At 41.8% G+C, this 12,513-nt stretch overlaps 1 protein-coding gene across 7 annotated transcripts; it reads left to right on the top strand.

Moving 5' to 3' along the window:
• Positions 1–572: 572 nt before the first annotated feature.
• Positions 573–4,643, top strand: RSRP1 (arginine and serine rich protein 1). 7 transcript variants are annotated; one of them, XR_006549036.2, is made up of 6 exons: positions 573–734; positions 961–1,505; positions 2,113–2,264; positions 2,693–2,767; positions 2,962–3,593; positions 4,179–4,254. XR_006549036.2 is itself a non-coding variant. In XM_006077993.4 (5 exons), exons 2-5 carry the CDS (start codon positions 1,013–1,015, stop codon positions 4,296–4,298), a joined length of 849 nt encoding a protein of 282 aa, XP_006078055.3. In that variant the 5' UTR covers positions 573–734; positions 961–1,012; the 3' UTR covers positions 4,299–4,643. The 7 variants fall into 7 exon arrangements, 1 of the variants encoding a protein (XP_006078055.3); XR_006549039.2 differs by having other exon boundaries at positions 3,510–3,593; XR_006549037.2 differs by having other exon boundaries at positions 2,693–2,737.
• The last annotated feature ends 7,870 nt before the right edge of the window (positions 4,644–12,513 follow it).

The following is a 12,513-nucleotide window of genomic DNA, read 5'->3' on the forward strand; positions in this document are numbered from 1 at the left end:
AAAAGTCATCAGTGTTTAATCCCTAGCACCAAAATTATAACTGGAATAATCTCAGACGTCATTCTGAACCTTCAGTAAATTAAAGATCAGCTATGGGTATCTCTGCAGTCTGTCTTTACCTTTATTACTTTTTCTAGCCAAGACACATTTACTAAGATAATGCATGCAATGACACGCCTTCCGTGACGTCTCAGGAGGGCGGCCCACCTTCCGGACACGGGTCAGGAGGAAGTGGCCAATAAGGGTCCCGGGAGGCACAGCCCGAGCCTGCAGCTTCCCAGAAAAGGAGACCACGCCCCAGTCAACGGCTGGGCATAAAGCCCCAGCGACTAGTGTATCCCGCCCGATGCTGCCTCATTTTGCCCCACGTACAGCCGAAAACTCAACCAACCAGCGGCTGATATCCGGATGGAGCGAAGGCGTGCCCGCGCATGCGCATCGCAGAGGCCAATGGTCGAGGCGGAGGGTGGGGCTGGGCGGGCAGAGAGGAGAGCGCCAGTTGGACGAGAAGAGCCACGCCCACCACGCAACGTCTCTGCGCACGCGCCGAGCGCCAGCTCCTGGTATTTTAGACGCGTCTGCTGTCGCCCTGTTCAAATCGTGTCAGGACGTCGGAACTAGAGGGTTTCAGTAGTCGTTTGGGGAAGAACAGTGACAACCTCTTCGTCCTTAGCTTCTCCAGGAAGGCGTGCGTTGGGCCTTTCTCTCATTGAGTGAGGTGTCGGCGGCCTGTGGTGGGTCTTCTGGTGACGGTGCCCCCGCCAGAACCTCAAGACGTGTGTGTTCCCGGGCCTGTGTGAGCCCCGCGGGTGGGGGATGGAAGGCGGCCTGGCGGGAAGGCCGGCCGCAGGCGGCGCCACTGCCTAGAGGCCAGGAGGTTAATTTTCTCCTCGACCCGGGGCCGCCCTTGCGACTCACTTCCGGAACTTAACCTTTTTTTCTTTTCTCGTTTGTTTTTAGGAACTGAGTTTCTGGCAAGGGATACTCGTAGAAGAGTTAGCTGCCGGCCGAGATGTCCAGTTACGTGAACGACCTGTGGCCGGGTTCGCCGCCCAAGGCCTCGCCCTCGTCCTCGCGGTCGGGCCCATGCAGCCGGCCGTCGTCGGCCTCCGGAAGCCGCTCTCCGTCCCGTTCCAGCGTCTCGAGCCGGTCGTGGTCCCGGAGCCGCAGCCCGCCCGGGCGGAGGAGCCGCTCCAGGTCTCGCTCCCGAAGGCGCCACCAGAGGAGGTACCGGCGCTACTCGCGCTCTTACTCGCGGAGCCACTCGCGTTCCCGCAGCCGCCGGTACCGGGAGAGGCACTACGGCTCCACACGGAGGTCTTACCGGTCCCGCAGCCGCTCCCGCTCCCGTGGCCGCTTGTATTACCGGAGGGCCTACGCCATCGCGCGAGGCCGCCGCTACTACGGCTTCGGCCGCACCGTCTACCCCGAGGAGCGCAGAAGCTGGAGGGGGCGATCCCGGAGCAGGTCGCGGAGCCCAACCCCCTTTCGCTTGAGCGAGAAAGGTGAGTCTTTGGAGAGGCCTTCGGGGAAAGAGGAAGGACCCCAGCGGGTTAATAGTTAAGACTCCGGTACGGTTGGCACCCAGTTTTAAAATGGACCGCTTTCTTTCCCCCTAGGGCTTAACACCGTGCGTGTTAAATGGCTCGGTGGAGGGCAGTTCTGGGTGGACCAGCTCTCAAAATGCTACTGATGTATTGATCCCGCTTTGATTATTGGTGGCTCAGACGGTAAAGCGTCTGTCTATAATGCGGGAGACCTGGGTTCGATCCCTGGGTCGGGAAGATCCCCTGGAGAAGGAAATGGCAATCCAGTCCAGTACTAGTGTCTGGAAAATCCCATGGACAGAGGAGCCTGGTAGGCTACAGTCCATGGGGTCGCAAGAGTCAGACACGACTGAGCGACTTCACTTTTCCTTTCCTTTGATTATTGAAGGAAGCTTACTTTTCTAAACAAAAGAAGTAGAATTCTCTTTCCATAAATAGAAATATATTTTATACGTGGAGATACTGTTTAAATATCTTTATGTTACTAGTGTAAGAACACTTTGATTTTGAGTTTTTTTGGAGAAATGATACCGGATAAACGAACATTTTGTGTTTCTTTTTGTAGATCGAATGGAGCTGTTAGAAATAGCCAAAGCCAATGCAGCAAAAGCATTAGGAACAGCCAACTTTGACTTGCCAGCTAGTATCAGAAGTGTTCCTGTATCTAAAGAAAGAAACCAGGAAACAGCTGTACTGACTAATGGTGCAAAGTCTGAGGTAAGTGTTTTGTTTATTTTAAAAATAAACTTAATCTCAAATTTCATCTCTAAACTTAAGCTTAATATTAAAATAAATAAGCTCTTCAGAAGACTACTACCAGAAAGAGCTGATTATCCATTTTTATTTCATTTACCCTAGACTGTTTCTTAGAATGGCTAGCTAATATAATTTAAATAACAGACCTGACAATATTAGATAGGGTCTTTCCCATGAAAGTGGGAGACGAATGACCTTTACTTTCAATTGCCATAATTCTGATTACTTCCATAATTGTAGCTGGCACTTTGGTGATGTCTTTGTAGTTACCAAGTTTTTCTAGCTAGTTTTTTATAGAGTATCTGTAATTTTCATTTGCAGGCTTATGTTCCCACAGATTCTGTACTCAACATACAGTATAGTTTATCTGCTTTATTTCTGTCTTATAGAAATCATGAATGTGGTCTCCAGACATTGATGAAGAAAGTCTGTTGGTAATTGATACATGCGCAAAAGCATCAGAGGTTAAACTAATTTGAAGTCTATGTTGACACTTGAAAGCTTAGTTTTTTGTTGGTAGATTCCGATGCATGCTAGAATTTGGGACAAGCACCATTTGGATAAGATACTAAAGACAATTTTTAAATGAAAGTGTACTTTGTAATGGCGGGGCATCTGATACAGATGTCCCTTTCATAATATATGCAATATATTCCAGATGTTTTGAGAGATTACAGAAGAAGAGGCCTGCTTCATTTGCAGATAAGTTTATTATAATTCTCCAGAAATGTGCAGCATAAAATGCATAGCTTTAAAGGTTTACAATAATTAGGAATTGATACATTCAGTTAACATAAGAACGATGGGTTATCTCCTATCATGCAGACTCAGATGTGGGTTTGCCTAAGCATTAGTGGTGGACAAATAAGAGTTGAGTTGATTTTTCAGGTGATTAGGTACCCAACTGGATGGGCAAATGCCTTAGTTCTTTTGCAACTAGGTATATTTTGGTATGATTTTATTTTCATAGTTACTTGAATTTAGATCAGAGGGATACATACAATACTGCTTTATGGAGAATGGTGTCTTAAATCATTGAATCAATTTTATGGGAAAAACTTAACAAAAGTACTGTTATTTTAGGATGTTGACTGGTTAGATCAAACTTGATTTATGTCTCTACAAGTAAATTTATAATACAGTTGGACTGCTTTTTATACCTACAAGGGTATGACTTCTAAAATTTACTTTCTTTTACCTGTCTAGCTATCAGACACGTTAACAGAAGATGGAACAAAAAATGCCAATGAAAAGTCTTATCAGCAAAAAAGCATCACTTTTAGCTCTAACGTAAGTATATCTAAGCATTGATCACTCAAAAACTAGACTTGGAATGTATTTCTGTTGCTGCTGCGGCTGCTAAGTTGCTTCAGTCGTGTCCGACTCTGTGTGACCCCGTAGACGGCAGCCCACCAGGCTCCCCCATCCCTGGGATTCTCCAGGCAAGAACATATGAGGGCTACTAAGCCACTAAATAGAATTTTTAATACTTTTTTTTGTGTGGTCCTCACAAGTGACCAATAGGTTCCTACTCTACTATGCACAGTCTCAGTTTCAGCGTTTTCCCCTTTTAACTGTTCCCTTTGTCCTTTTTGATTGTTGAAATATTTTAAAATCTCAGAATATCCTGTGATTAGAATAATCAGCTAAAGGCTTAATAAAATTTCAAAACTATCTTAATATTCTTCCTATTGCAGTATGCTTTGCACGTATCTGATTTCCCCCACTAGTGTCTTGGCTTAACAGTTTGATGGAATCAAGTTGCAAGTGAGGTCCATGGCTTTGCATTTGGTTGGTGTCTTTTATTTAATGCGATATTTTAAATATATAATATATGTGTTTGGGAAGCTGACTTAAGAATTTGTTCTCTTTCAGAATTCTGTAGCAAAGCCTATGCTTCAGAAATCAGCTAAAGCTATTGCTGAAGAGAATTCTTCAGGATCCCCAAAAATAGATAAGAAGAAAAGTCCATATGGACTGTGGATACCTGTCTAAAAAAAGCCAACAGCTAAGGTTGCCTGAAATGCACTTTTTTTTTGCAAGTTTGTGTTTCTAGCATTATTCCATTCTTGGGAACCATTTAGTGGTGGTGTTGCAATTACAAATGACAACACAAAAATATGTAAATACTTAATTTAAATAATGATTTAGATTTCTCTTACAGATGGGAGATAGCACAAATGGACCACAGGTTACGCACAGGTGGGATTCTTGTATATTTACACTTCTAGATGTTTTATATAATATGGATCTGTTACGTAGAAGTGAGATTTTTTAAAAGCAAACAGTAATTGAACTGTTTGTGTTGTAAACATTTTGTTAATAAATTTGTTTTTATTATTTTAGTCTCTCTTGATTGTGTATATTTTACATAATGGGTTTTTATTTAATGAAGAAGAATGAGGTAGTATCTCCTTTAAAACCTTCCTGTTCCCAGATCCAAATCCATGGATTGATACCATAGGGCTCAGTGACCTCACCTGGGAGTTCGTGAGAAATGTTGAACCTCAAGTTTCTGCCCCAGATCTGAATTAGAAATTGAATCACAACCGTGTTCCCCATTGATGTAGATACTCATTAAAATCTGAAAAGTTTGGCCTTAAAGACTTAATATTAGCATAATGTCCTGAACTGAGCATCAGGGCAGGAAACTCAGAGAGGTTGAAGTGGAGTTGCTCAGTGAGCTAGAAAACAGAGGCTTTAGTTGCATTTGTTTTTTTCTATCATGTTTTTTTTGTTTTGTTTTGTTTTGTTTTTTTTATTCTATCATGTTTTAATAAATATTGATTTGAAATTCTTGAATGCTTCTTACTATAGCTGAGAAGGAACTTAACTAAGCATGTAAAAATTTTAAAATGAGTGTTACACTCAAGGTCTGGACAGTTCGTTTAAACATTAGCTACAGACTTTTGTAATTTCTAGTGGATACCAGACCTAGAAAGATTTAAGCCATTTTTAGATGGTCTCTCCAAGCATTTGACTAATTGCATAAATGTTTGAATTTAAATGTAAGGTTTGAGTTTAAAAAGATAGTGGAGATCCTCAAGTGGGATGTAATACTGTATTAACTAAAGCTGTGCTATCCAGTATTTACATGCACGTCCCGTTAAGACAGCCACTAGCCCCATGTGTGCTTTTTTGACTACTTTGGAAGTTGGCTAGAATGACTGAGGAACTGAATTTTTTTGGTGATACAATGTATTAGGGAGTAGTAGTTACATTACATAATTACGGTAGTAAAAGGTGTTTATCAGTTTCACAATCAATAGCCAGACAAAAAGTAAAAGATCATTACAATTGTAAGCCATAATGGGAACATGATTAACAATATAAAATAATTACATACAGTTTGAGGGAGTCAAAGTGATGAGATAAGTGAAAGTGCATACATGTGTTTTCATCCATCTGGCCAGTCTGGTTGGTTGATGTGTTTAATCCATTTACATTTAAGGTAATTATCGATATGTATGATCCAATTACCAATTTCTTAATTGTTTTGGGTTTATTTTGTGGAGGTCTTTTTTGTTTGTTTCCTGCCTAGAGAAGTTCCTTTAGCATTTGTTATAAAGCTGGTTTAGTGGTTCTGAATTCTCTTTTGCTTGTCTGGAAAGCTGTTCCATCAAATCTGAATGAGAGTCTTGCCAGGTAGAAGTATTCTTGGTTGTAGATTCTACCCTTTCATCACTTGATAAATATATCTTGCCATTCCTTTTTGGCTTGTAGAGTGTCTGTTGAGAAATCAGCTGATAACCTGAGGAGTTCTCTTGTATGTTATTTGTTGTTTTTCCCTTGTTTTTAATACTTTATCTCTGTCATTAAGTTTTGTCCATTTGATTACTATGTCTTGGTATTGGTATGCTCCTCCTCGGGTTTATCCTGCCTGGGACTGTTTATGCTTCCTGGACTTGGTTGACTATTCCCTTTCCCTTGTTTGGGAAGTTTTCAGTTACTATATTTTTTCAGGTACTTTCTCTCCTTCTGGGACCCCTGTAATGCAAATGTTGGTGCATTTAATGTCCCAGAGGGTCTCTTAGGCTGTCTTCATTCTTTTTCATTCTTTTTTTCTATATTCTGTTCTGTGGCAGTGATTTCCACCATTCTGTCCTCCAGGTCATTTATCCGTTCTTCTGCCTCAGTTATTCTGTTGATTCCTTCTAGCACATTATTCACTGCTCGTTCTTTAATTCTTTTTGGTCCTTGGTAAATGTTTGTGTTTTTTTTTTTTTTTTTTGCATCTTCATTGTTTTCTCAAGATCCTGGGTCATTTTCAGTATCATTATTCTTAATTTTTTTTTTTTTGGAAGGTTGCCTATCCACTTTATTTAGTGGTTTTTCTTGGGTTTTATCTTGTCCCTTCCTCTGGGATATAACTTTGTGCTTTTTCATGCTGATTAACTTTGAATAATGTGGTTTTTGTTCTAGCTCTTGTGAAACTGTGGTTCTTCATGCTTCTGTCTGCCTGCTGGAGGAGGCTAAGAGGCTTGAGTAAGCTTCCTGATGAGAGGGAAAAAATGGTCTTATTGTGGTGGGCAGGGCCTTCTTGCACAGTAAAGCTTTAATACCGTTATTGGTTGATGGGTGGGGTTGGACTTCCTCCCTGTTAGGGCTCTTTGGATTAATGGCAACCTCCAAGAGGGCTTATGCCAAGGGGTAACTTTCTGAACTGCTGCTGCCGGTACCCCCGTTCTTGTGGTGAGCCCCTGCTGACTCACATCTCTGCACGACATCCTCCCAACCAAGGTAGTTTTGGTTCAGCTCTCCTTTTGGGTTACTGCTCCTTTTCTCTGGGTCTTGGTGGATGCAACATTTTGTTTGTGTCCTCCAAGATTGCAGTCTGTTTCCCCAGTCCTGTGGAAATCCTGTAATCAAATCCCCTTCAAGGCCAGATTTCCTAGGGATTCCCAGTCCCTTTGTTGGATCCCCAGCCTGGAAAGTCTGAGGTGTGGTCCAGAACCTTCCCAACAGTGGGAGAACTAATTCAGTATTACTGTTCTCCAGTTTGTGGGTCACCCACCTGGCGGGTATGGAGTTTATCGTGATTGCGCCCCTCCTACCATCTCTCTGTGGCTTCTTTGTCTTTTATGTGGGGTATCTTTTTGGTGGGTACCACCATCCTCCTGTCAATGGTTGGTCAACAGCTAGTTGTGATTTTGATGCTCTTGCAGGAAGAGATGAGCGTACATCCTAGTCTGCCATCTTGAACGGAGCCTAGAACTGAATTTTAAGTAACCATTTATTGCAAAGTGCAGATAATAAATATTTCTGTGTAGAATATTGTATTGGATAAGAGCTGCTCTTAAATTTGACCCTATTAAAAATTTAAATGTGCAAAGACTTGGGTATATATGTCCCTGGACATCAAATTTGTTACTATCTTTTAGGTAGTCTTGGTCACATTCTCATCCTTTAAGCCAGCAGCACTTGATGTGAACAAGGAATTTCCTGGGAGAAAGTTTTTCTGGGTGAAAAAAAGTTTGTTTTCCACATAGTTTAACAGTAGTTATTGGGAGGGTAATTTGCTTCTAATTCATGAGAGCTTAAATAGTAGGTTCATTTTTATTCTAAGGAGACCTGAGAATATCAATAGACTGGCCTAGTTACATCAAAGTACAAGAAAACAGGATTGGTTTTAGGGTTTGTAATTTTTTGAAAATGTGGATAACATGAACACCCAGTTAGTATAATTTGTTGGTATATCCTTCACAAGGTTACAGAACTCCCCAAGGTATTCTTTGTAAGGGAAACTTTTGCAATGAACTGATGACAAAATGCTACGATACTTTTCACCTTCAGTTAGCTGGTGACAGAAAAGCACGTGCTTTGATTGTGATTTGTGTTCAAATACAGCCTTTAATAGCTAAGTATACAAGTCATGCAACCTCTTTAACCAATCCTCCTATATAACAGATTAGCCAAATCTGTTACTATGGATGTGTGCCACTTTTGAGTTTCCTTCTGCAGTGATCTTGCCTTTCAGCCTTGTTCAGTTGCTTAGTCTTGTCCGACTTTTTTCGACCCCGTGGGCTGCAGCATGCCAGGCTTCCCTGTCCTTCAGCATCTCCCAGAACTTGCTCAAACTCATGTTCATTGAGTCGGTGATGTCATCCAACCATCTGGTCCTCTCTTGTCCCCTTCTACCTTCAATCTTTCCCAGCATCAGGGTCTTTTCCAGTGAGTCAGTTCTTCACATTAGGTGGCCAGTATTGGAGCTTCAGCTTCAGCATCAGTGCTTCCAATGAATATTCAGAATTGATTTCCTGTAGGATTGACTGGTTTGATTTTGCAGTCCAAGAGACTCTCAAGTGTCCTCTCCAACACCACAGTTCAAAAGCATCAATTCTTCAGTGCTGAGCCTTTATGGTACAACTCTCACATCCATACATGACTACTGGAAAAACCATAGCTTTGACTAGACAGACCTTTGTTGGCAAAGTAATGTCTCTGCTTTTTAGTATGCTGTCTAGGTTGGTCACAACTTTTCAAGGAGCAAGTGTCTTTTAATTTCATGGCTGCAGTCACCATCTGCAGTGATTTTGGAGCCCAAGAAAATAAAGTCTGTCACTGTTTCCATTGTTTCCCCACTTGTTTGCCATGAAGTGATGGGACTAGATGCCATGATCTTGTGCTGTGCTTAGTTGCTTCAGTCATGTCTTACTCTTTGTGACCTATGGACTGTAGCCCACTAGGCCCCTCTGTCCATGGGATTATTCAGGCAAGAATACTGGAGTGGGTTGCCATGCCCTTCTCCAGGGCATCTTCCCAACCCATGATCTTAGGTTTTTGAATGTTGAGTTTTAAGCCAGCTTTTTCACTCTTTCACCTTCATCAAGAGGCTCTTTAGTTCCTCTTTGCTGCCTAAGGATGGTGTCATTTGCATATCTGAGGTTACTGATATTTCTCCTGGAAATCTTGATTCCAACTTGTGCTTCATCCACCCTGGCATTTCACATGATGTACTATGCATATAAGTTAAACAGGGCAACCATATACAGCCTTGATGTAGTACTTTGCCAATTTTCAATCAGTCCATTGTTCCATGTTCAATTCTAACTGTTGATTTGTGACCTGCATACTGATTTCTCAGCAGGCAGGTAAGGTGGGAGTACCAGGGAATGGTATTGCCATCTCTTTAAGAATTTTCCACAGTTTGCTGTGATCCACACAGTCAAAGTCTTTGGCGTAGCCAATGAAACATAAATAGATCTTTGTCTGGAATTCTTTTGCTGCTTCTATGATCCATTGGATGTTGGCCATTTGATCTCTGGTTCCTCTGCCTTTTCTAAATCCAGCTTGAACATCTCCAAGTTCACGGTTCACATACTGATGAAGCCTAGCATGGAGAAAGATTCTAAGCGTTACTTTGCTAGCATGTGAAATGAGTGCAATTGTGTGGTAGTTTGAACAATCTTTGGCATTGCTTTTCTTTGGGTTTGGAATGAAAACTGACCTTTTCCAGTCCTGTGGCCACCACTGAGTTTTCCAAATTTGCCGGCATATTGAGTACAGCACTTTTAACAGCATCATCTTTTAGGACCTGAAATAGCTGGAATTCCATCAGCTCCACTAGTTTTGTTCGTAGTGATGCTTCTTAAGGCCCACTTGCTTCACATTCCAGGATGTCTGGCTCTAGGTGATCACACCATCGTGGTTATCTGGGTCATGAAGATCTTTTTTATATAGTTCTGTGTATTCTGTGTATTGTTCACTTACGAAGGCTTTCTTAACTCTCCTTGCTATTCTTTGGAACTCTGCATTCAGATGGATATATCTTTCCTTTTCTCCTTTGCCTTTAGGTTCTCTCTTTCCTCCGCTATTTTTAAGGCCTCTTCAGACAACCATTTTGCCTTTTTACATTTCTTGGTGATGGTTTTGATCACCACCACCTGTACAATGTTATGAACCTTTGTCCCTAGTTCTTCAGGCACTCTATCAGATCTAATTTGTTAAATCTATTTGTCACTTCCACTATATAATCTAAGATTTGATTTAGGTCATACCTGAATGGTCTAGTGGTTTTTCCTACTTTCTTCAATTTAAGTCTGAATTTTGCAATTAAGAGTTCATGATCTGAGCTAAAGTCAGCTTTTGCAATAAAGAATTCATGATCTGAGCTAAAGTCAGCTCCTGGTCTTGTTTTTGCTGATTGTACAGAGCCTCTCCATGTTTGACTGCAAAGAATATAATCAATCTGATTTCAGTATTGACCATCTGGTGGTGTACATGTGTACTTGTGTTGTTGGAATAGTGTGTTTGCTATGACCAGTGTGTTCTCTTGGCAAAAACTCTGTTAGCCTTTGCCCTGTTTCATTTTGTACTCCAAGGCCAAACTTGCCTGTACTCCAGGTATCTCTTGACTTCCTACTTTTGCCTTCTAGTTCCCTATGATGAAAAGGACATCTTTTTTTGGTGTTAGTTCTAGAAGGTCTTGTAGAAGTCCTACTTCTTGTAGAAGGTCTTGTAGGTCTTCATAGAACTGTTCAGCTTCTTCGGCATTAGTGGTTGGGCCATAGACTTGGGTTACTGCGATATTGAATGGTTTGCTTTGGAAATGAACGAAGATCATTCTGTAGTTTTTGAGGTTGTACCCAAGTACTGCATTTTGGACTCTTGTTGACTTTGAGGGCTACTCCATTTCTTTTAAGGGATTCTTGCCCACAGTAGTAGATACAGTGATCATCTGAATTAAATTTGCCCATTTCAGTCCATTTTAGTTCACCGATTGCTAAAATGTCAATATTCACTCTTGCCATTCCCTGTTTGACCACTTCCAATTTACTTTGATTCATGGACTTAACATTCCAGGTTCCTATGCAATATTGTTCTTTACAGCAGCAGACTTGACTTCCACCACCAGACCCACCCACAACTGGGTATTGTTTTTGCTTTGGCTCAGCCTTTTCATTCCTCCTGGAGCTATTTCTCTGCTCTTCTCCAGTAGCATATTGGGCACTTATGGATCTGGGGAGTTCATCTTTCAGTATGATATCTTTTTGCCTTTTCATACTGTTCATAGGGTTCTCAAGGCAAGAATACTGAAGTGGTTTGCCATTCCCTTCTCCAGTGGACCACATTTTGTCAGAACTCTCCACCATGACCCAAATATCTTGGCTTATTTTCTTTTTACTACCAAGTATGCTGAAAAGAGGGCTTTCCTGGTGGCTCAGATGATAAAGAATCTGCCTGTAATTCAGGAGACCTGGGTTGGATCCCTGGGTAGGGAAGATCCCCTGAAGAAGGATATGGCTAGCCACTCTAGTATTCTTGCCTGGAGAATTCTGTGGACAAAAAAGCCTGGTGGGCTACAGTCCATGGGGTCACAAAGAGTTAGACACTACTGAGCGACTAATACTCCTAACTCCTAATGCTGAAAAGAATATACTTGCTCCATTTTTTCATAATCATCCCATGAAGTCCTGTCAGTCTTTAACTTGAACTTGTTTGGGTGTGGCCATGACTACCATGTTCAGTCTCTTCTAAGCTTTATAACAAAAGATAACTGCATATTCCCAGACTGTCTTTATGTAAGTGGGATGCAGTTGCCTAGGTGTGATAAAGCATGTCATGAACTGTGAACAAATAGCAAGCAGGTGCTGACAGTGAGAAATTGTACCAAGAGACTAGATTCAGTGCTGTCCAATATAAAGGAGAGCCTCAATGAAAAAGATTAAAGAGGTCAATTCATTTTTTATCCCAGTATATTTAAAAATATTTCAACATTTAATGTAAAAAGAGGTGATTTCCTACCTTTTGTTGGTAAGGTGGTGTGATTCGGTGTGTATTTTACACTCAAAGCACACCTCAGTTTGCCCTAGCCACGTTTCAACTGGTAGCTAGTCACATATGGTAGATGGCTACCGTGCTTATGAAAAGCACAGCCCTAGATGTTAGGTTCAGGTCTGTAATACTATTGTTTAGTCTCTAAGTCATGTCCAGCTTTTATGACACCATGGACTGTATGTAGCCCGCCAGGCTCCGTTGTCCATGGGATTTCCCAGGCAAGAATACTGGAGTAGGTTGCCATTTCCTTCTCCAGGGGATCTTCCCGACCCAGAGATGGAGCCCATGTCACCTGCATTGGGCAGGTGGGTTCTTGACCTTTGAGCCACCAGGAAAGCCCTCAGGTCTGTAATACTTTGCTTTTTTTTTTTTTTCCTAAAGAAGTCATGCTTACTGAACTAACTACAGCATGCTGTCCTTTGGTTTTCTTTGC

The sequence above is a fragment of the Bubalus bubalis genome, chromosome 2, assembly GCF_019923935.1.
Source record: "Bubalus bubalis isolate 160015118507 breed Murrah chromosome 2, NDDB_SH_1, whole genome shotgun sequence".
In the NCBI taxonomy this organism is placed as follows: Eukaryota; Metazoa; Chordata; class Mammalia; order Artiodactyla; family Bovidae; genus Bubalus; species Bubalus bubalis.

Bases quoted from the DNA above. Each gene is read 5' to 3' on its own strand.
- RSRP1 (XM_006077993.4), top strand. From the start codon at position 1,013: ATGTCCAGTTACGTGAACGACCTGTGGCCGGGTTCGCCGCCCAAGGCC. The intron at 2,265-3,509 runs GTAAGTGTTTTG...TTACCTGTCTAG, and splicing joins CTAATGGTGCAAAGTCTGAG to CTATCAGACACGTTAACAGA. The intron at 3,594-4,178 runs GTAAGTATATCT...GTTCTCTTTCAG, and splicing joins GCATCACTTTTAGCTCTAAC to AATTCTGTAGCAAAGCCTAT.